This window comes from Nomascus leucogenys, chromosome 12, assembly GCF_006542625.1.
Source record: "Nomascus leucogenys isolate Asia chromosome 12, Asia_NLE_v1, whole genome shotgun sequence".
NCBI classification, from domain to species: Eukaryota; Metazoa; Chordata; class Mammalia; order Primates; family Hylobatidae; genus Nomascus; species Nomascus leucogenys.
The window spans coordinates 33710864-33734597 of record NC_044392.1 but is presented as its reverse complement, the minus strand read 5'-3'; the positions used below and the strand labels follow the sequence as shown (position 1 = coordinate 33734597).

At 49.4% G+C, this 23734-nt stretch overlaps 1 protein-coding gene across 10 annotated transcripts in view; it reads right to left on the bottom strand.

The window, feature by feature from the left end:
• Positions 1 to 521: 521 nt before the first annotated feature.
• The window catches only part of GPR161 (G protein-coupled receptor 161), a 56579-nt gene continuing 33366 nt past the window's right edge, over positions 522 to 23734 (bottom strand). For all 10 annotated transcript variants that reach the window (XM_030824015.1, XM_003258825.4, XM_003258826.4 and 7 more), the window contains 4 exons: positions 16117 to 16841; positions 10175 to 10279; positions 7217 to 7336; positions 522 to 5437 (listed from right to left, as the gene is read on the bottom strand). In XM_030824015.1, coding sequence (XP_030679875.1) covers positions 5172 to 5437; positions 7217 to 7336; positions 10175 to 10279; positions 16117 to 16841 — 1216 coding nt within the window. In that variant the 3' untranslated portion in view covers positions 522 to 5171. The remainder of the gene's footprint in view (positions 5438 to 7216; positions 7337 to 10174; positions 10280 to 16116; positions 16842 to 23734) is intronic.

Sequence of the window (23734 nt, the reverse complement as noted above, 5' to 3'; positions counted from 1 at the left end):
CTTGGAGTTTGGCTCTGACTCTGGCTTAACTTACTTTGAGACCTCAGACAATTGCCCTGGATTCTGTGTCCCCTCTCCCAACCCACAAGGACAGTATGGCTTTGCCCCTTCTTGTAGGCATATATGGCTGATCACAGTCATTCTCCTTTGCCTACAGCGAAGACGGTAATTTCCTCTCTCTCCCACAGGCTCCATCTGGGGTTCTGCATATATTGTGAGTAGCATCCCTGCCTTGCCTCTTAGGGGCTTGTAGGATTAGGGATTCTGTGAACCCAAGAGCCACAGCCAGGCAGTCACTCTGTCACTACAGGACAGAGCTGTCCTCAGCAACCGAGGGCATTTCTCAAGAAGAATGTCCTTTCTGGACTGTAAGAAGGTCAAGCTGTATTTGTGCTATGATTGGGAACTTTACACCAGGCCCTGGGGGTTTGATCATCTTTGATAGTCATTCAGGACAAATTAGAATGCTTTTATCTTTGTACAAACAGGGCAGTAGCATAGAGGATAGTCTTTTTCTTTCCTTTTTTTTTAGGCAGAGTTTCGCTCTTGTTGCCCGGGCTGGAGTGCAATGGCGAGATCTTGGCTCACTGCAACCTCCGCCTCCTGGGTTCAAGTGATTCTCCTGCCTCAGGCTCCCGAGGAGGTGGGATTACAGGCACCCACCACCACGCTCAGCTAATTTTGTATTTTTAGTAGAGATGGGGTGTCTCCATATTGGTCAGGCTGGTCTTGAACTCCTGACCTCAGGTGATCTGCCCATCTTGGCCCCCCAAAGTGCTGGGATTACAGGCGTGAGCCACCGCGCCCGGCCAAGGATAGACATTTTTAATAGAAAATCTCATTTTGGCTCCCTTAGACCTCTCAAGTTCCAGATGCTACTTAGCCTTTCCTCCCCGCTGTCCATTGCCTTCTCTTCCTCACCATGTCCCTGCTTTCACGAAAGTCCTTCCTTGCTGTGCAGCAAATATGACAATTCCCAAGGCAACAACCTTTAACACCTCCCATCTTGGATAACAGTTATATTTTCAAGATTCCCACTTCATTATAGAGATCCCTATAAAACAAGAATAATACACCCTCCCCACAGAGATACTGTGAAGAAACACCAGTGGCTCAGCTTCAGCTGCACCCCAGGCATTGTGCTGCATGCTTTCCAAGTATTTCCTCATAGAATCCAGACAATCACCCTGCGATGGAGGACTCCCTCAATTCTGTGTGTCTCCACTAGAAACAGATGACTAAACTTCCCTTCACAGATGAGGAAACTCCTATGTAATGACTTGTTTGAAAACACCCATATAGTAAGTGGAAGTACGGGATCTGAACTCATGACTTAACCATACCCACGTCTTCACCATCCTCACTATATCTCATTTGCACTGGAGTGAAATGAGATAAAGCATTTGGAAGTACCTAACACAGCACCTAGCTTATCATAGGCCCTCAAATGTTAAACAGGTCAGGCCCACAGAAGGCATTCACATGCCAGCTCACCGCCTCCTCTTTATAGCCACATCATCCTCACAGTTCCTTCCAGACAGGACACAGCCAGGGCTCAAGGCTGAACACATATTGTGAATGTATGTTGTGGTCCATCCAGAGACATGTCTAATCTGCAAGTAATCTAAGAGGCATGTTGTTGGGATGGAAAATACTCATACAGGGAAATCTGAACAGATAGTCTGTCATTGTATCAAAGCACTTTTCCTCTCCTGTCTCAACCCAAATTCCTTAGCCTGTCTATTGCAAATATTTAGTCTCATTGGTTGTTCACTTGTTTACAGAAAGACCACAAATAAGAATCAAGGAACACTGGCACTAGATAGCCCTTGTCTTACACTCCTCAACTCTGCTTCTCCAGGAGCAGTGATCTACCTAAGATCACTCAGTGGCAATACCTGTGAACCTGGATGGGGTCATGCATGTAAGCAGGCTAGCCAGGTGGTCCTTGGTCACCAAGGCCGTGGACTACACGATAAAGGCAAAGGAATTCAAAACAAGAGCTCTCAGCCAGAGGCAAAGCAGCTCTCAGGTTCATCCTTAGCTCTGCACAGCCACACTGCTGCCACCTAGTGTCTAAGGGCCTGAACTTCAGTCTTGGTGCCTCTGGCCGGGGAAATGGCTGTGTTGAGCTGTGCGTGTGCTCTGTAATGTAGGACTCCCAATGCCTTCTGGGTCAAAACAACCCCAAACCTTGTATCTGTGGCATATCATAGGGATCCAGTAAGGCAGAAATCTCAATGAAAGAGGCAGAGATGGACAGCAGTCCTAAATGTGGTCTTGTCAAAACCAGAAGACACAGGACTGAGTTGTTTAACAAGTAGCCAAATGTCCCATGTGCCACTGTCCATGTGGTTCCATCAGGAAGGCTGCAGGCCTGCCACTGCATGGCAGTTTACAGCTAATGAGCCTGGGCTTAGTGGGGGCACTTGGGGTTTCGACCTTCTGCACTAACGGCAGATATCCCCAAAAATACCTCTCGGGAACTTCCAGAATATGTGAAAATTCTCTTTTCCCTGTCCCCCACCCGCCCCTTCTCTTGCTCTTTCTCTCTAGCTGAATAAAGGCAAATTTTGAATTCCTGAATATGAAAAATATGGTTCTAGCTGCCAAACATCCTTCAAGACTTAGCTTAAACTGTCACCTAACTCATGGAGCCATCCCTAACTCCGTAGTTGGAAATACCCACCTCCCTCTGAAGCCACACTTCTTTCTATAACCACGACTTGACTTTGCTAGTTATTAGAATAGTATCCCCAGGTCCTGCTCCCTAAATCAGGGTGCACACTTTAGTGGTATTGCCTACAGAGCCTAGCCTGGTGCTTCACATACAGTGGATGTGCAGCATCTGGCAGACGACTAAATGAATTGGACCTCAGTAAAAAAAGGGAAACATGGTGAATCATTTTGTGAAATGCAGTATTTCTAGATTTATTTAGATTAAATTCTATAATATCCCAGCTAGTGTTGGGTCAGTGGGGGTGTGGGGGGCTGTCTCAGGATTCTTTCCCTAGAGCCCAGTCTAGTACAGTCAGAGGAGCATTCTCCAACCCTCAGGTTTCAAAGCCAAGCTGCTGCACTCAAGAACGCCTACAGCTAACCAGCAACCCATCCTAGAGATAAAAGTCTCTCTGCCCTGTTCCACCTCTGTGCACACTAGTTGATCAGGAATATGGTCCCTTCAGAAAGTAGACAAGTGCTAAAAAAATATATACAGGGAATATATATAGAAAACGTGAACCACACGTAGATGTAGGAATGCCATCCAGTGATGGAAGTGGAGTGTCTGACCTGCACAGGTGAACCTGCCCTCTGCTCCTTCCCACTCCCATCCAGAAGCTAGGCCAGTGCCTGGCATCCAGGTGACCCAGAATAGCTGAGTTCAGTCACCACAGGTAGCAAGACTCCAGGCCTCATGAAAGGTCTTTTACAAACTGCAGACCAGGGGACCAGCTAACCATTGGTTTCTGCCACACAACACAAAAATACAACCTCACCAGGAGCTAGCTGGGCCCCAAAGAAAACACCACAAGGGCAATTCACTTTCTAGAATAGCTGTCTCTTAGCAACCAGCAAGATCTCCTTGGAATCTACCTGCCAACCAAAGCAGAGAAGTCCTGAACTTATTTAGTCATGATGCAGGCCAAGGGCAGACGCAAGAGGAGATCAATGGCTTCCCAAGTCATCACAGCAATTACTCCAGGACCAAACTTCAACTGCTGTTCCAACACAAAGGGAGGAGAAGAGACGTTTAACCATCCCAGTCACATTCCTGTGCTTCCCCTTCTGAGATGGTGACCCTGCCCCTCACGCATCTTGGTGGCTGGCATTCTATCTAGATTGTGCTCTAACGGACAGGGCAGACATGGCCACAGAACCTTGATCTGGCTGCACTTCACATGTGCATGAGCAACCACACTCCAAAGTTATACAAATGTCGGTCCATGGATCTGCTTTTGTGTTTTACCTACCTCTGCTTTACAAATCCTGAGCACACCAAAGATCAGAGCTGGAAATGATCTTGGAGACCATTCAATCCAACTCCACTCCGTTTTCCCACTTTACAGAGGACCTAGAAAGGTGACAAGATGTCCCAAATGACATGAGCACATAAAGACAGAGCTGGGCCAATAACCCAGGTTGCTGGCTCTGGGTCCAGGGCTGCTTCTATCTTATTTTATGCCAGGCTTGTGATAATAGTAACTGTTGCTCTTGGGAGTGCGCCATGCAGAACCGAGGCCAGCTATTTTCATTGGTCACTCAAACATCGCACACAGAATCTATTTAATGAGGCTTTCCCATGTGAACAAATTCCCTTCCATAATAACAATTTCTCTATTTCCTGGCTGTGCTTGGCACTACAGTCCCATTCAGTCCGGTAAAACAGTGGTACGTCTTAAATTTTTTTTTTAATTCTGGAAATGAAACGCCTAGTTTCTCTTGCCCTTCCTCTTGTCTTTTATAGTGGTTTCTCCCTTTCGAAATACCAAAGAACTTGTCAGTAGGCAAGTGGGCAGGGCGGGCCAGTCTTCAAGAGGCCTGTGGCTGTCCCTATTAGCACCAGCAGGTGGCGCCACTGAGGACGGCTCCGAAGCGCTCTGCTCCTGGGTGCTCTCTCTGCGGACCAGTCCTACAACTGAGGGTCCCACACTGCCCGCATCAACCATGTAGAGGCACTAGGACGGTCGTGTGTCATTAAGAAGAAGTGCTGTGTCATCTTCCACAGTACACTGGGGAGGGTTCTCCTCCTGAGGCGTCTGGCGCAGTGCACGGCTGGACTCCCAGCACACAGTGCGAAGAAGAGGAAATGATGCATGAGGGGGTCTCCTTCCAAGCCCTTCGTCTCTGGTCCTCCCATGCCCCACCTCCCAAAAAGCCACACAGCCACATCTCTAGATGCCTTTTTTTTTTTTTTTTTGCTTTAGATGCTTCTGGTCCCATCACTGGGACCTAAAAGAAGCTCACATGTGGTCTCTGGAAGCGCTGAAGCCGTGGACTGTAGACATTATTTTCAGTCCTTGTCCTGGTGGCTGCATACCAGATGCTGCTCCTTCCCTGTGTGTGGCCAGCTGTACACAGTGACATGCTCCCAAGGCTGCGGCACAGGCGGTGATGGGAACTCCTCCCCGGGCCGGCTTCTCGGGCTGCAGCCCCAGGGCACCCTGAGGCCCTCATCTCTGCTCGGCAGCTAAAACATCTCCTTCTTCGATGCTCTGCAACTGCAGCCTCTGGCTCACAAGAGTTCTGCTGCCTCGGCGGCCCCCACAGCTGGCCCCCGGGGCAGTCCGTGCTGTGAGCAAGACCCCTGGCAAAGCCTCCTCCCCAAATAAGTTGATTTTGGCTTCGGCCTCAATGGCTTTGGCCAAGCTTGCTGCATAACTGTCCAAGGACTTGTGTACTTCAGCTTTCACATGAAGAATCGAGTTCTTGGCAGCTTCTGAGGGAGAAGGCAGAAAAAAAAGTCAGCTGAGGAGCCAGACCTGGGGACTACCTTGGGGACAAGCCTGCTGCTGCTCCACCACCCCAGGGAGGGAGACAAACCACAGTTAAGGGCGTGGGTTTCAAAGTTCGATTCCTAGACCAAAAGCTTTTGACTCCCTGACTTCCTACCTGGGAAATCTTGGAAAAAGTATCTAATCTAACCTCAGTTTCCTCATCTGTAAAGAGAAGACATTAAGATACCTCTTACTCCAAAAAGTTACTGTGATAACTAAAGGAGATAATTCTTTCTAAGATGTTTGGCCTATGTCTGGCCCATAGAAAAGACTTGATAAATACTTTCTACTAATGCTAATCAACATTTTTACATCTTTGAAAGAGGATTCTGGTCTCTGAGCTCCCTGAAGCAGTGTAATATCTATGTCCATACACTTCCACAAACCCTAATGTCATCTCTCTCCTCTCCATATTTGCTTAGAGATTCCCCATGCAGAACCTCAAGGTTGGACGTGACGTTACAGGTTCAAGCCCCCTCCCAGGATGAGGAGCCCTAAACTAAAATGAACAGAAGTGAGAGAGGGGGGGAGCCCTTCAATTTCACACCCTGTGCCCTGTTATTATTAACTCATTGCTTATTTTCTCTGGACATTTCAGGGGAACAATTTACCCTCTCCTCCTTACATTTTCTGGAGAGTAGGCAACCTGTACCCCACTCTCCAAGAAGAGAAGACTGGAGGGACCTCTGGCCACTCTCTGCCCTGCCACTCACTCATGGAGGGGACTACCCCCTGGCAGTGCCTTGCTCTTGCACCACCTGGAGGGTGCCTTTGGAGCTGCCACACCCACAAAGCAGGAGTGATGGGGCAAGTGTGGCCCTACGTGGGCTGGGGGATTGGGGAGCATTTAGTTCATTTTTCCTATAGAAAGGCAATATATTATAAAGCCCATGAGGCTGCTGGCCCAAGCGCTGTTCTATAATCTGCTTTGCCAGTGAAGCAAATGAACTGTTTTCCACCTCTGACCTCTGTGACAACCTCTCCATTCATTCTGAACTCAGGGAGGGGTGTGGAGAGGAGATGTGATTAATTATGAACCTAAAACTCTGAGAGACGCCATATTTATTTCCAAATTCAACACTTCTTAAGAGCCTCCTTACATCATACAGCCCCTGGACTCCACCAAATCCACAGCCCAGTCATGTTGGTATCTGGATGGCTCTTGTCACTCTCAGCATGTCTGGGTGGGAAACGAATTCCAAGTTCCACAGTAAACAACAGTGCTGGGGGTGAGCGGGGAAGAGATGGAGTAGAAAAATGTAGGGATTGGGCTGCGGCAGAACTCATTCTCCTCATAGGACCCAAGGGCCATCACCGCTGTAGGAGCGACGGACAAGCAAGATGGCAGCTTCGGCCTCCCGCAAAGGAGATACACTCATTGGGCCATTATCTCATTTTCCACAGGAGGAAACTGAGGCTCAAGGAGAGCAGGTTCAGTTATAACCATACCTCACCCAGGATCTGGGCTGTGTGAACACGTGTGGTGTGTGTGTGTGGGGTTTGACAGCCATTGTTTGCCCAGCCTTCGCTGCTGCTTGCTCTGAGAGCTGGGTGCCTAAGGACTCAGGTGAGACCAACAGGGCTGGGAGTAACCAGGGAGTGGGCAAAGGGATGGAGCCCTGGTATATTCTGGGATGGGAGCCAGCCTGAGCCAAGGAATTGTCCTAAGATCCTTTCCGTTTCTCTATGTTTTCTTGAAGCAATCAGTCACAGAAACCAACCTTTGATTTGTTCCACTTCATCCTCAAATGTCACCGAGCTCCTTCTCTTGGGTGGGCAAGTGCAGTGAGAGGGAGGGTTGTCATCAGACGTGTAGTCCTCAAGCAGCATCATATCTGTCCCTAAAACAACGGGCAGATTGCGCATATATAACTACAATCGAAAGTCCTCCTGGCCTCTTATCCCCTCTCAACACCCCTTCCACTCCTCTCCCGTTCATCCAAACCCATCGTCAAGTGCAGCTGACTGCGCCGTAGTATGTGCCCAAGAAACACCTGCCTGTCATCCTGTTTCAGGGAGTTTGCAGACAGCCAGTGGGGCTGCATCAGCCACACAAAAAATGCAGCCAAGTTATCTGAAGTAGGGGGTTATGTGCCTCGATGACCAGACCCCAGAAACATGACATCTGCCGGCTCAGCATGGAAGGGAAGTGGGGAGAAGGGCCGAGTAGAGGAGAGGGTCCTACTTAAAAGAACTTTATATTCTGATGATTCTTCTTACAGTCTGAATTTCTATCACCACAGTTAAAATATGTTGTACTAAATAAACATTTAAAGCTCCAAAATGTAGAGTTCTTTGGGGATCAAAAAATAATTGACAAATATACCCCTAAAAAGCAGAGAAATAAAGGGAGAAGGTCAGGAAGGTTCTACTGGAGATAGGTGGGCAGAGCAGGCAGAGGGAATGGGGCAGAGGGAAGGGAGGCAAGGAAGAGCTGAGATGGGACTCATCACTCAACAGTGCCCTGCCCCAACACCAGGAACAGTGTCAGATCCAGCCCCGTTCTTAGCTTCCAGCTTTCAATCCATCAAGGCCTTGAAGCTCAGAAAATAAGGAAGGAAGAGAAACCTGGAGCTCTTTAGATGCTGTTTCAGAGCATCTCGCAGAGGTGTGATTACCTGACATACAGAAGAAACAGTCAGTCCCTTGGGAGGTAGAATACGGTGGTTAAACACACAGGCTCGGGTCGGACAGACCTAGGATCACTGGCAGGTTATTTAATGCCTCAGTATCTTTCCACATCTGTAAACTTGGGGTCAGCATTCAGTCTACCTCACGGAGTTGTAGGGATTTTGAGTTGAGACACGTAAACATCTAGCACCGTGCTTGCACACAGCAGGGGCTAAATTGAGGGCCATCATTCCTGATAAGGACACAGCGAACAAAGGGCAGGGCTGAGACTCACACCAGATCTGTGTGCCCCGAAGCCCATGCTCTTTCTTCTGCCTACAATGCTGTCCCCTCACTCCTTGTGCCGGGGCACCTTCCACGTATGCTTCAGCTTTCGACATCGCATGCTCAGAGCAGCCTCTCTAACTCCCCTACCCATAGCAGCCCACAGGCTCCCACTCCACTAGGGCTTCCCCTTTCACAGCTCTCGACACATTCATCATCTTTCAAAACCAGTTTTATAGAGATGTAATTCACATGCCATGTAACTGACTCATTTAAAGTACACAATTCAATGAGAATTGTATACTTTACAGTTCAATCTTTTAAGAACTGAAGCCTCCACAACAATGGCAGTTCACCACTGTGCCCCCACCACTTGGCACAGGGTCCAGCCAAGGCAGGAACGTAGCAAATAACTGCTGAATGAATGAATGAATGCATGAATGAATGTTGCAGTGCCTCTGGATCCCTTTAGTTGTCTGAGAACAGGGAAGCAGACTGGGAAGTAACAGAAACTTTCCTTAAATCACACGAGGGACTCAGGCCTAGAGGGCACCGTGTGATCAGTGCTTCATATATGACTCTGTGTGGTGCGGGGCCCTCTGGGTTGCCAGGTAAGAAATTTTCCAAGGAAAATTCTCCATGACTAAGAGAGGTCATGGCCTGGTCCCGGTGCCAACCCCAAGGCTCACCCCTGAGTTCCATGACACAGGCTCAGGCGCAGCCCTGGAGCACTCATGGGGAACAGGAAACCCAGGTCAAGTCAGAGGTGATTTTTCAAAGGCTCCCAAGGGCAGAGAGATGGAGGAGCTGCGAGCGGCAGACCCACTGCCAGGCGTGCGGCTTTGTGCAGCTTCAGCAGCACTCCCTCCAGGCGCCAGTGCACCAACAGCCAGCCTGGGGATGGGCAGAAGGTGTGGCCAGACCACCCTGGCTCTTCCTCAGCAATGTGGAGCCATGGGTGTGACTGACAGAGGCACTCCCTGCCTCTGCCCACGCGCCTCTGCCCAGGGCCTCCTGCGGCTCTCATAGCGTGCTTCCAGCACAGGATACAGCATCTGCAGCTCCCCACCTCCCCGGTGCCGTGACTCTGATGCCAGGAAGCCGACTGCTCAGACAAGGAGCAGCCCTGGGCTTGCAAGATCCCTTAGGCAGAGGCTAAAGGGAGGGCTCCGCAGGATTTGTGGTGGAGATGCGTTTCTACAGGGAGACTGAGTTTCATATCAAAGGACACGGAGTGAGGTGACAAGGCCAGCTGACCTTGCTGGAGGGCTCCTTCTGTGCCAAGAACAAGATGAGTGCTTCACATTCATTAAGTCTCTCAATTCTCACAGCTGCCCTGTAATGGGGATTAATACCCCCATTTCACAGATGGGGAAAGTTGAGGCTTTAGGAGGAGATCATGCAACTTGCTTGAGATAACACAGCTCTTAAAAAGCCAACTGGAGACTGAAGGCCAGGCAGGCTGACTTCAAGGCCCCTCTGGGTCAGTGGTTATTATCATCACAATCATTTCTCATTTTAACTTTGCAAAGGCTTTCACTCACTTTCAACTCCCCAATAACCGTGCAGCAGAGAGAACAGGAACTGAGAGCCCCATTTTGTAGAGGAAGAAACTGAGACACAGGAAAGCTGAAAAGTCAAAGCCACGACTGGAAACCCAGACTTATGATTCTCACCCCCCACCCACTGTGGGAAATGCCCCTCCACTAGCTCTTGAGCCTGCACTGGGGAAACGCGACACGGAAAACGCAACAGGCGAGAGGCTTATAAAGCACGCAGGGTACCTGAGTCCTGGGAGCAGCTGAAGCCAGTGTCCCCCGTGCTGCTGCTGTGCCCCAGGGGTTGTCCGCCTGCCATGAGCACCGTAAGGTGTGGGGACAGGCCCAGGTCTGAAAGACAAAATTGGCATTGACAACACGATCACACTCTGCAAGGAGGGACCCCAGCCTCCGTTTCCCCACAGACCCATCTCCTGCCCTCCTGTTCGCCCTTGCAAAACTCACTCTCAACTCCCTGAAAGACAGGAGAGCTTAGCTGCTCCCTCCCGGCTCGCCCCTCTTTTCAGTCCCACTGTGTCAGCAGCACTCACTGGGTTCCCCCAAAGGGGAAACTTTCCTGACAATGTCAAACACCACCAAGGTGATGACAGAGGGCCAGGGAGCACAATCAAAAAACAGAACACCAAGGCATGCAGGAGGGAAAATGTGAGGTGAGAAGATCTTCCTGTTAAAGATGGAGGGTTCAACCCCACATTCACCTCCTGAAATCCTACTTGAACTATCAAAGAGGGATTTTTAAGAGGCTTACACCCCAAAGGAAGGAGAGAATTTTTGTAAGCTGGAAAGCAGATGGGTGAGCGTGATAAGCTGACCTGGAATAGAGAACTGAGGTTGGCAACGGGGAGGTTTGGGAGAGGCAGGCTTCACCAGGCTCTGAAAACTCAGGAACGGGGTTGGGGGGTAGGGGGCCAGGAGCCACTGCTCTTCTCCAGGCTAGGCCTCGGGTGCCAGACCCCAGTGTTGGTAGGAGAGGAGAGAGAGTGAGCCCTGGACACAGCCGTAGCAGAAGCGACACAGTAAAAACTGAGGGTATCGTGGAAATTTACATATTAAATAGTGGGACCCTGGCCCCTTGTCCCACTTAACCTGGGCTGGAGACTGCAGAACTCTTCCCTGGGAAAATCCACCAAGCCTAGAGGAAAGATTCACAGGCACGGAGAGTCAGGTGCCTATGAAATGGCCCTGCCAGACCAACCCACAGTCAGGAAGCCTGCCTGCATCCCACCACCCAGGGCTTCCCTGTGGTTTTCTAGGCCCTCATTATTAGAGGTGAAGGGGTGCCCAAGGATCACTAGACATTTAAAGGAAGGTACTAGCGTTAAAGACAGAGATAGGAAAAAAGAAAAGAAAAATGGACCTCAGAGGATTCAATGCAGGGAGCTTAAGAGAGCAAAAAATATTACAAATGGGTCATCCTCAGAATGTTAGGAAAATAAAAAAAAGAGCTGCAGGCTATGAAAAAAGGAACATGGAGATAACAAAAAGCTCTTAGAAATTAAAAACAATGCACAAGAACTCAAACTCCTCAGAGCTCATGAAGAAGATCCACTGCCTGGCAGATTTTGCCATCTGCCATAAAGGACACTCTTGTATTTTATGATACACTCATAGATAGGAGGAGACCCTATTCCTTCATTCTACCCTAATTCTTCAGAGGTTACAAGGCAATAGAATGCACTTTCTCCTTTCTTCCCTGGAGCCAAGGAGGAGATGGTGTGGGAAGGCGGGGCGGTCACAGCAGGCTTTTCTCAGAACTTCCCTCTCGCTGCTTTTGGGAATCCTGCTTTTGCAAGGGGCCTTCCCCTTGACTGGGGGTTACTGTAGGGAGCTGGGACCAGAAAGGCCCCAATCCTCTCCCCTGCACATGTCCATCCCCCCAAGGTCTCGGCCTGGGAACATGACTGCGTTCAGCAGGAGGCCTGGCTTAGGGAGCAGAGCCTGTGGGGGCATCTCCTGCCAGCTGGGATGGCTGAAGCCGCAGTGGGTTTTGGACACCATCTCTGAGGCTGCGGTGAAAGCCAGGAACATGTCTTGGTCTGCACCAGTGGGAGGAATGGTCTGAGCCAGGCCAATGTGGCTCAGCTAAGAGGTCTGGAAAGGGGGCAGCCAGGTGGCACCCTCTCCTCTCTGTTTATGCAGCATTTACCAGTGGAGGGTGGAGACAATTACCCTGAGATTGTTCACATGAAACAATGTATTTACTGGGCTGAGCAGAATCCAATCCCTCAAGAAAAAAGCACAAAGGCACAGGCTCGGGGAATCAGGTTTGTGGCTCTCCAGAGGCATGTGGCGGGCAAAAGTCACAGTGCTCTGAGAAGCTGAAAGAACAGGGGCATGATTCTGAGATAAATTTGCAGTACTTTGAGGTAGCTAGAAGACCTCTAGATGCCACCAGCAAAGGAACTTAGGAAGGCAAAGGAGTAAATCCAAAGGGTCACCCTCCCCACCCTCAAGCTAGGCCTTCTCAAGGAAGAACCTGGAGCGAGGTGTTTTCCCCTGGACAAACGTGAGTCAGTGTCCTTCGCAGGAGATAACGGGAAAGGCTCTATGCCCAGGAGCTTCAAAAGGGTCTCGTAAGGGCGGCGTCTGGAGGGGGCGCCCCCTGATACTGCCTGGGCCACCCTCCCTGGCTGGGGAGAGGGGTGGTGCTCGGGCTCTCCAGCCCTGGCTGGAGTGAAGGTTCTGGGTGGGCCAGCGGAAGGGCGGGTGGAGGGGCCGCCTGCACTTTCTCCTGAAGCCTCTTCTTGGCTCCTATTGCCAGTAGCCACCAGTCAGCTTTGTACTGGTTTTTTAACACCCTAAGACCATCTGGTGGCATTTAGCATTTAGCAATGTCCATGCAGGGCTGACCTATCCGCCACATGGTGGCACTGCGTGGCAACCTCCAGGAAGTCCAGAGATCTAAATGCCCAAGTGACCTTCCCCGTGGGAATTGGCTAAGGAGACCTTACAAGCAGAAGGTATTTGGTGGCCCAGAGACATTTGGCACCCATGGAAAGCCTAAGATTTTGTACTTCCTCACTTTGGTACAAACAGAATGAGGGAACCACTGATTATGGCTGAAATCTGCTAGATATAAAGGACACACTGTCAAGTGCCCAGGAGACTCCTGACATCCAAGTCAGCTGGGAAGCTCCAGAAATGTGTGGGATGCTGCTTCTGCCTTTGCTGATATGCACTGCTTTTAGGAAAGCTTATTCCATTTACTTTGGTTAAACCTTTCCAAGTGCCCATACAAATTGAGAGGAACAGAACCAAGAAAGAGCCTCCAAGTTGCTTCTTGCTGGCTCTGAGACAGATCAGATCATCCTTCTTACCTCTAGTTAACACTAAGGTGAGCCAGTGGCAGGGGAAGTGATTAGGGTTTCAGAATCTGCTGCAGATCAAGGCATTGCCCACAGAGGGTCTGGTCAGCCCTGGCTCAGACAGAGGGACCAGGGACACAAGGCAGAGGCCAGGGCTCTCTCCTGCAGTCAGAAAGCCATGGACAGCGGAGGGTGAGTGGCTGGGCTGGGGCACCACATTCTGCTTTGGTTCCCAGACTCTTACTGATGCTGCTGCCTCCTTCCAGGATCGGGACCTTCGGGGAAGAACAGGAGGAACCATCCCCTACTCCCGCCCCAGCTCCCATTCTTCGGAAAGGCCAACTTGGAACCCATCCCATAAGCTCTTCAGCCCAAAAGCATCCCACAAGGCTGCTTTCCCTAAATGAAGATGAGACCACCAGCTGCCTGGGATGTGCCAAACCAACCACAGCTGGTGTTTTCCGCCTGTGCTCACAGCTTCACCAGCTCTTCTAGGACACCTGCAAGTGACTTGCATGGAAAATCTTGGCCCCAAAAGCAGGTGTTTCTTTTTGTTCTATGAACCCTTTCCTGCTCCATTTTCTGTCCTCTTTTTTTCCCTCTTCATTTTAACTTCATTGATATAGAAAACATCCATTATTTTTTGCCTAGAAGACAAATGACTTTACAAAATCTGGACTAATACATTAATCAGTGAAATGAAGCCCAACATTGAATGGACTCCTGGATCACAGGTCATATGTGAAAATGAAAATGCCACTGGCAGGGGTGGGCATTTCAGTGGTTAAAATACTGAGATATAGAGAAATTTTTTTTCCAATGGTTAAAAGTCCCAGACTTCCTTTCTCTCTTGGAAATAAAACTCCATCAGCCCATGAAATAAATCAGTGATGCCAGTGTGTCTCATTGCCACATGGAAAGGATCTCCTGTCATCATTGCCACTGGGTGTGCATAATTACAGTCATTATTTCTTTCACCCTCATGAGAAGAAAAGTGGAAGAAAGACCTATTTCATGAAGAGGAGAAATTAACTAGAGTGGTTTGAAGAGTTGCCCAAAGTCATCCGGCAAGAGATGAGGACTGTGGTCCGAGGTGAATGTTCTCCAAATCTCTCTCCCAGTGGCTTGGCCAGGTGATGGTCTCCCTTCACCTTGGCCCTAAAAATCCAGATACTTGACCTCAAAACTACACAGTAAAAATGCTAGAGGCAAGATCCACAAATGTGTCCTGAGTCAGTGGGAAAGGGCCAAAGAGGAAACAGGGTATTTGCATCATCTCAAAGTATCTCCTCAGTTGTATTTACTAATTACAATGGGAAAATCAGCAGCTTTACTGTGGAGAAAGCTGACAGGCACCACCTTAACCGAGAGATCAAGGGCAACACAACTAGCAATAAGGCATATTGGCATATGTGCCCCCTGCAATGATGTACAGGAAGGGCACATCACACCTGTGGCATTCTTGCCAAAAATGGATAACCTCATTCTAATCTTGAGAAAGCATCAGATGAACACAAATTAGGGGCACTCTACAAAATACCTGGTAAGTACTCTACAAAGCTGTCAATGTCATAAAAGACAAGGGAAGAATAAAGGATTGTCAAAGATTGACTAAAACAATATGGGATCCTGAGCTGGATCTTTGGACAAACAAAGGACATTAATGAAAAACAGGTGAAATCGGAATCAAGTTGTAGTTAATGGCACCGCCCCGATGTTAACGTTTTAGAGCTATGGTTTTTCAAGACAGTAACACTAGAGGAAGCTGGGTGTGTGGGAATTCTCTGTATTGTTTTTCCAAGTCTTCTGTAAATCTAAAATTATTTCAAAATAAAAAGTTTTAACAAAAAAATCTAACCCCTAACTAGAGTAATTCCTCCGGGTCCCATCAAAGGTGGTGGGATTGTGTCCGGAAACCTGTGCACACCGGATCAGTCACCAGAGGAAGGAGCAGCCTCGCACGTACAAGGCCATGATGTTTCAATGGAGGGCTGAAGTTTGGCATGGACACGCCCTGGATTGTCTGGGACCATCTGAGGAGATCGCTGATCTGTGAGGAGGAGGAGGAGGATTGAGGAGGAAGACAGCAGCTGAGGTGGGGAGGGGGCGCTGACAAGAGGAAACACTGAAGGAAAGGATGTGGAGGTGGATGTGCCAAGAGAAGGTAGCCTGGTCCAATGCTTGGATTCTTTTTCCTCTAGTAAAGAATATACTCCAGGCCTGGCACGGTGGCTCACGCTTTTAATCCCAGCACTTTGGGTGGCTGAGGTGGGCGGATCACTTGAGGTCAGGAGTTTGAGACCAGCCTAGCCAATATGGTGAAACCCGTCTCTACTAAAAATATAAAAAGTAGTTGGGTGTGGTGGTGCGTGCCTATAATCCCAGCTACTTGGGAGGCTGAGGCACAAGGATCACTTGAATCAGGGAGGCAGAGGTTGCAGTGAATGGAGATTGTGCCGCTGCACTCCAGCATGTGCAACAGAGCAAGACCCTGTCTCAAAAAAAAAAAACAAAAAAAGAGAACTAACTATACATATTCTGAGGCCAGAGGGCCATGGCTGGGGTTTCAGAAAGCAGATTTCTGGACCATGGTATCCCCTGTCCGATTCTTTTGGGATACATACCAGGGCACCAGGGAGCTCTGCTGGCCTCGTCAGCATGGCCGTGAGCTGCTGAGTGACAGGAAGCTCCCAGGGAATCACAGCAGAGCCTCTGGAATGTTTCTTCCCAAAGGAAATCTGTGCTTTGAGCCTCACCGCCGGTCAGCCTGAGAACTCACCCACAAACAACAGGCCAGAGTGGCTGAGAGGACCGCAGATTTCATCTGCCTCGGAGGGGCTATTCTAACAATGCCCAAGTTACCTGTGATCCTGTTGGAAATGCTGAAGAGCCTGGAAGTCCTCTGCCGTTGCACAAATGGTTCCCGATAATACCGGTCCCCAAAGCACATGCCCAGTAGTTCTTTGCGAACTGTCTTGTTCCAGAGTCCATAGATCAGGGGGTGGCAGACAGCACTGGCAAAGGACAGCCATGTGGCCCAAGTCTCCAGGCTCGGGGAGACGGAGCTCTTCCCCCAGAGGGCCTCGGAGGCGATGACAACCATGTAGGGGCCCCAGGTGACCATGAAGGCACCAAGGACCACCAGGATGGTGATGAGGGCTTTGCACTGGTTGGCCGAGTAGACCACACCCTGAAAGGCATTCCTTCTGCTGCCTGAAGAGGAGGTGGAGGTGCTGGAGTTCTTCCTCCCGGTCCTCTGAGCATCCTCCTCCACGATGACGACTGTGCCACAGTGCACCTTGCGTGCCTTGACCCTGGCCACACGGAAGATGAAGCCATAGCACACCAGCATGACCAGAAAGGGGAAGAGGGCACACCAGATCTGCCAGAAGGCCGTGTAGCCAGGCTCCCGGTGCCAAGCAGCCACACACATCCATTTGAACTCGTCAAACTCCACTGATGACCAACCAAACAGGGGTGGCAGGCAGCCAATGAGCGAGTGAAGCCAGATGTAGACAAGTGCCATCACAGCCCGGTTCCCTGTGATCTTCATGGGGTACACCATGGGGTACAGGACAGCATAGTAGCTAGAAAAGGCACGGAGGGAGGCAAGAGAGAGAAGTCAGCAGAGAGAGAAAACTGAGAGAAAACTGCTTTCTTGCGTCAGGGGCTCCCATGACTGGGTTGGATGTTTCTAAAAGCAGCACCTTCTCCCAAGTCTCCCCAGACAAGTTTATAGACTGCATCATGTTCCACAGCTCTGCAGAGCTCTTTAACAGAGACGAGCTCAACACTGGCAAGACACAGAGCTCGAACAGTCCTGTTTCCAAGTCACCACACCACAGCCCACTCATATTTGGGGGTGTGGCCAGTCTTAAGATACCTACAGGGGTCCTGAGGGATTATGCATTGGGCCAGATCAATTCTGCTGCTGCTGACTAGATCAATTTTCAGAGGGATCATTAAGAACCAGAATGATGTTGATGGACTATGGGCTTCATTCAATCAATGGACATTTACCAAAGGCTTGCGATGTGCCGAGCACTGTGCTACATCCTGGAAATGCAGTTGAGAAGATGTGAGGGAGGCAGACACCTGAGCCAAGTATCAGGGCCTGGAGTGGTAAGGGCGACATTGAGCCCTCACAGCAACTGTGAGCAGTGGATATGTCATTATCTTCATTTTACAGATGAGGAAATTAAAGCAAGGAAAGGCTAAATAACGCACCCCAGACCCATGGGAGAAAGACAAAAACCCAGGCGATCTGACTCTACAATCCCCAGTGCACACGCCCAGCAATTCTGTGTAAGCCTTCTTGTTCCACAGCCAAGGGGGTGGGTCCAAATCACTCAGTGCTGCTAGGAAGGAGGTGGGCCAGGAGTGCTATCCATTCAAACTGGCAGGCTTCTGGTACAGCACGGAGGGTCACAGCGGGCTCCTGATGGAGGTGATGCTCCAGACCCAGGTCTCACAGCGTTGGAGGCACTGACCCAGGACCACCCCAGGCAGAAAGCTAGTCTGGCGAGGTATGGAGCTGTGAGTGAGCACCATCTCAGCGGGGAGGCTGCATGGAGCTCCACCTGGCAGGAGAGAGAGTGCAGGATGGAGAGAGGAGAGAAGCAGGCCGGGTGGGTGGGGCCGGGGCATGCAGAACCTTGTAGGCCCAGCTAAGGACTGGCCCTTTAACTGGAAAGGGTGGGAGGACTTAGACCACAGGGCTGAAAGTCAACCACCACCCTCCCAATCCAGACATTCTATCCAAGGAAAGAGGATGTTCCCATGAGGGCAACATGTGGAAGGGACGGGTGGCCACACTGATGCTGCCTGGCAGGACGTTGGGAAATGACTGTGGCTACGTGCCTCACACATCGCCTGAGAAGGTGGCTCCTCCACAGGGACCGCCCTGAGTCACCCTTGGGCCCCAGCAGCTGAACTGCCACGTGCTAACTGGAGGTGCTGCCTCCTTGGTCTTCCTAAGCAGGGGTGAGCCTGGGGCTGCTCTGAGCTGAGCCTTGAGCCCAGGCCAGGATCTATCCTGGAAAGAGAGCATTTCCGGCTATGCGGCCTGAGGAGAAGATTGCACAGTGATTAGGGTGTCGATTACAGAATCACTGCACAGTGGCTGGGTAAGGTGATTACTGTCTTTCGCTGCTATCTGGGCTTACATCTTGCAAAGGCCATGCAGCCCAAGGGAAAAAGCATGCCTTTGGAGCTGGAAATTCAAGTTCAGATGGAGGCTCTGATGTCTACTAGCTATGTGATCTCAGCTAATTGATGTAACCTCTCAGAGCTTCAGTTCCCTCATCTGGAAAATGGGAATTCTGGCACCCACATTGCAGGTCTGCTCCTAGGAACGAATGAGGAAGAGCATGGAAAAGGCCCGGATGGTGCCTACCCTTCAATGGGGGACTGGCCATCGACCTTTCCCCCTTCCTCCTTGAGGACGAAAGCCCTACACTGCTCCTGCTCCTGCGATGACCCCCAGGGGACACTGGCCCTTTTGAGCCCTGGGGGGTGAACAAGCCCCACGGTGGTCTCCTCCCCTTGTGGGTGGCCTGCTGAGACTTGGACCTGTCTGACGTCATTCTGGCAAATGAAATGTGAGGGGGTTGCTAGGGTGGGACTGCAAGGAGGGGAGCGGTGGGTCTAGGAAGGTTTCCTTCACTTTTCAAAAGAAACAATGCAGAGATTTCTACTTTTCTCTGTCCCTTTAAAGAGCATGCAGACGCTCCACCCTCAGTCACCTCGGGAGTGTACGGCCGGTTGTGGGAGCCAGGCCTGGTGAATGTTCACCGTAGGCCTCCTTCCACCAACCCAGTTTGGTGACCATAAAAATGATTACAATTAATGTGCTGTCCTCTGCCAGATTTCCTTCTGGATCTTCTCAACACCCAGTTATTGTTACTACTTTATGGCAAGACTTCTCCTTTATTGTAACAAATGGTACCCATATCACTCACTGACTGAGGTTCAGGCACAGGCAGTTCCAGTGTGACATGACACTGATATCTGCCAGCTGCATCCTGAGTGCCATCAGGAAGCCGGGGCAGTGAAGCTGGGTGCTGGCTCAGTCAAGGTCCGCCTCCTACAGGCAGAAAAGCCCCACAGGCACAGCCCTGCCCATGTACAGCCACGTCCTCCAGGGGTTATTTTGTTTTTAAGTTTTTTTTTTGGGGGGGGTGGATAAAATGCATGTACATTGAAATGCACGCATCTACACCTCTATCAAGTCAAAGACCATTCCAGCCAGGCGCAATGGCTCACATCTGTAATCTCAGCACTTTGGGAGTACAAGATAGAAGGAATACTTGAAGCCAGGAGTTTGAGACCAGATTGGGCAACATAAGGAGACCACATCTCTACAAAACAAAATTAGGCAGGTATAGTGGTGTGTGCCTGCAGACACAGCTACTTGGGAGGCTGAGGTGGAAGAAGGATCACTTGGGCCCAGGAGGTCAAGGCTGCAATGAGCCATGACTACTCCACTGCTGCACTGCAGCCTGGGTGACAGAGCAAGACCCTGTCTCAAAAAAAAAAGATACAGAACAGTCCTGCATCTCCTCAGAAAAAAATGGGTATATGTGTTCTCAATCACAGATTTATAAAGTCCTTATTTGCAGCAGAAGCCTCATTTAAGCCTAGTTGAAGATTCAAGGGAAAACAACAAAAGCAACTCCCCACTCCTATGAGGGCTAATAATACAGGCCAAAAGAGAGGGGTTTTCTTTTGCTGTCTATTCTCTTAACTGTCTTCTGAGGCTCTGGATCTTTTCTCCAACAACTCATTTTTAGACATGAGCCCAATCACGACCCTTGAACCCCAAAGAGGCTTTCATGACATCACAGGTAACTGAAAAGTTGTAATGTGGGAAGGGGCTTCCGATGCTTCAGGCTCCTGCCACAAGACCAACCACTTTGACAGCAAGCCCTGCTCTTAATAAGTTGTCTTCAGTGAAAACAGAAACAGAATCTAAGCCAACTTCACCTAACGGAGGGGCAACACATTAACTTCCATGGAACAGTCTCCTAAAAGCACTAGTCATCTTTGCTAGCCCTACCCGTCCCATTGTTTTAGCTACTTTCATGCACTGAAATTCTATTTTTAGACCTGGAGTTTCACCCTCTGTGGTGTGGAATGAAAATATGAGAACTATTTCCATAGACCTGGAACTCCAGCAGCTTGGCAGCGATGATAGAGGTGACCACCATTACAGACTTCTAAGTAATAGACGTTCACAGTGGAACCGTTGGCAGGTCAATTGGTGTCCCCAGCACGCCCTACTTCCAGTTGGCTGGTTTAGGACATTGACAAACTGTGAATTTCGCTCCAGGCAGCCATTCTTTTTATATCTGTCTTTGCTCTCTTTTCATGGGGCTACAAGATGGACTCTTTGGGTTCATCTGTCCAGCCAGTTTCTTTAGCTAAGGTTCTCAGCTGGGAACCCCCGGGTATATGTGGCAACGTCTATGGACATTTTGGGCTGTCACGACTGGGGAGGTGTTCCAGCATCTGATGGGTAGAGGCCAGGATGCTGTTGTATATCCTACAAGGCACAGGACAGCTCCTCACCACAGAGAATTATCTGGCTCGAAATATCAACAGTGCTAAGGTGGAGAAACCCTGCGCTATGCTAGCTGGCTGCTGGAATGACTGGTAGCACTGAATTGACGGTTTTGTATAATGACAAAGCGTCCAGGCTCGGGCATCTCAGAACTGAGAGAATTACTTGCCAGCCACGTGACCTTGAGCAAGTTACTTAAGGCCTCAAAAACCTCACTTTGCTCATCTGCAAAATCGGGGCTAACAAGGTTACCATGAGGGTTAGCTGAGCTAAATGTTGATAAACAGTGTACATAGTGCAGTGCCTGGAATATGATAAGCGTGTAACATTTTATAGTTAAAATCACACCCACTGCCCTTGCTCTTCTCCACTTCTACTTTCTTTTCTTTTTTTTTTCAGATGCAGTTTTGCTCTTGTCACCCAGGCTGGAGTGCAATGGCATGATCTCAGTTCACTGCAACCCCTGCCTCCCGGGTTCAAGTGATTCTCCTGCCTCAGCCTCGCAAGTAGCTGGGATTACAGGCGCCTGCCACCATGTCTGGCTAATTTTTGTATTTTAGTAGAGACGGAGTTTCACCATGTTGGCCAGGCTGGTCTTGAACTCCTGACTTTGGGTGATCCACCCGCCTCAGCCTCCCAAGGTGCTGGGATTACAGGCGTGAGCCACCACGCTCGGCCTCAGCATGTTTATTCATCTTATTTAGCTATATATTCCCAGCACCAACCACTGTGCTGGGCGTATAATAGGTGCTCAATAATTGCTTACCAAGTGCATACACAGAAGCTGCTTCTTCAGTCAGAAGGGGCCTCTCCACCTGTTACGTACCTGCTATCCTACTCGCTGTTTAGGAACCTAGCTAAAATGCCACCTTCTCCCTGAAGCACTCGCTGCCCAGCCCATCAACAGCAGTGGCTGGTGGAGTTGTCGATGGTGGTTATTTCTACTTTTGTGTTAAATTGGCACCCAGAAGTCAGCCTCTGCCACTCAACCATAAACCCCCAGTGGGCAGAGTCTGTGTCCTGCTCATGCTTGTAGCCCACCACTCCAAGGATTGGGCACAGGCCTTTCCTGGAGTAGACATCCAACCAATATTTCCAGTGTGAAATAGGCCCTGAAAGAGGTAAACCCTCTCTCAGATGAAGTACTTTGCTGGCACGATTTGAGGATTTGTCATGCTTGCTGGTAGAAAATCTCATTCTCACTCATCTAGACCCCAGATTTAAGCAAGCAGCTTACAGTCTCCTGGAGCTATCCCTGCAGATGCCTGGCATGTTTACTGAGCATTCATATAGAGACAGCTCTGAGAGGGGCACTTAGAGACCAGCTCTCCATCTCTGCAACTAAGCTGTTTATCCTCACTCCATGTTCCACGGGACCCAGGGCCCAGAAAGGGATGTTCAAAACTTAGTAATTCAAAAAAAATAAAATAAAAGTTAAAACAACAAGATCCCATTCCTGCCCACTGCCAACAAACTTCCAAACTTTTTTTAAAAAAAATATTATATAATCAGTCCTGATAGGATATTGACAAACAGCTGCTGAAGTACAAATTTGTACAACTTTCGAAGGGCCATTTGCCTTTTATATATCAAGAATCTTGAAAGCATGTTTACTGTTACTGAGAATATAGCAATTCCACAAACACACATGCTCTTCAGAATGCTATAGTGAATAGCAAGCTATGTGAAGTCACCTAATCCAGTAATAGGGGACTGTGAAAATAATTTATATACCTCCACAGGATGGAATACCTTGTAACCATGAAAAATCACCTTCTTCGAGGATATTTGAAAATAAGAGAAAATGCTCACCATCACCTAAATGAAAAAAGGAGGTCAGAAAACCATAGGTGCCAGAAACCTATTTCAAAAATTTGCTGTATACAACGAAAAATTACTGGAAGCAAAAATACTAAAAACATCAACAGTGATTGCTTCTGCTGGTTAGATCATGAGTGTTTCTAATTTCATTCATTATATTTTCTGGATTACTTTTACTACTCAGAGAAAAAAGAAAAAAAGAGAAGCTAATTGATTTGTTTTGACCAATGGCTTCACTGGTTCTGCCTCCCCAACGCAGCCACAAAGAGCTGCCAGATTCCAGCCTCAGGTCTAGGTGCAGTCTGTGCTCCCAGTGGACAGTTCCACTACCGCTCATTGACTGAAAAACTGACAGTCTCAAAAAAGCCCGGGGACTTGTGTCACCTGGTGACAATATCCCTGGCTAGCCCCACTCTGTGTTTTCCCTAACCCCACTACTTACTCTCCTCCCCAGTTCCTGGTAAATCACACAGACCTTGAATCTATCCTCCCTGTCCTCATGAAGCCCAACCTCTGCCTGTGATGAACAAAGTGGCCATTAGCAAAATTCTAATAAATGCACTCATTTGTGGGAAACTCGCTGCCAAAGCCCACGAGACTTGTACAACTAAATCTGACAGCATAATGCGGGACCCTGAAGAACCCGCGAGATGCTGCTTAGGAACATCAGCTGCGCCTGACCTCCCTGTGCATCAGCTACGTTGAGGGCGGGAGCAGCCGAGTTTCCAAATGCGCACATGGCCTCTCCCTGGTGTCACTGCCTGTATTCTCTGGCTGTCTTCCTTCCCCCTGCTCTCCTTTCAGTCCTGGACTGTGGGCAGTGAGGGTGTTCCCTGTCCGGGCTGCACTAGTCAACACCAAAGCAAGACAGAGCAGGGGTCACACTAGGAGAAAGAGAAGCGGAGTCAGAGGCCCTGGACCCAATGCTGCTCGGAACCGAAACCTGCCTTGGCTTCGGCTTCTTCATCTACAAACCAAGAATCAGAGGTTTCTACAATGTTTTATTTTAGGCAATGGAACCTCTTTTTAAAATATAAAATTGTATGTAACATCCACAGACAAAACGAGATGTGCTTTGATTGAAGAGATGGCTCCAGA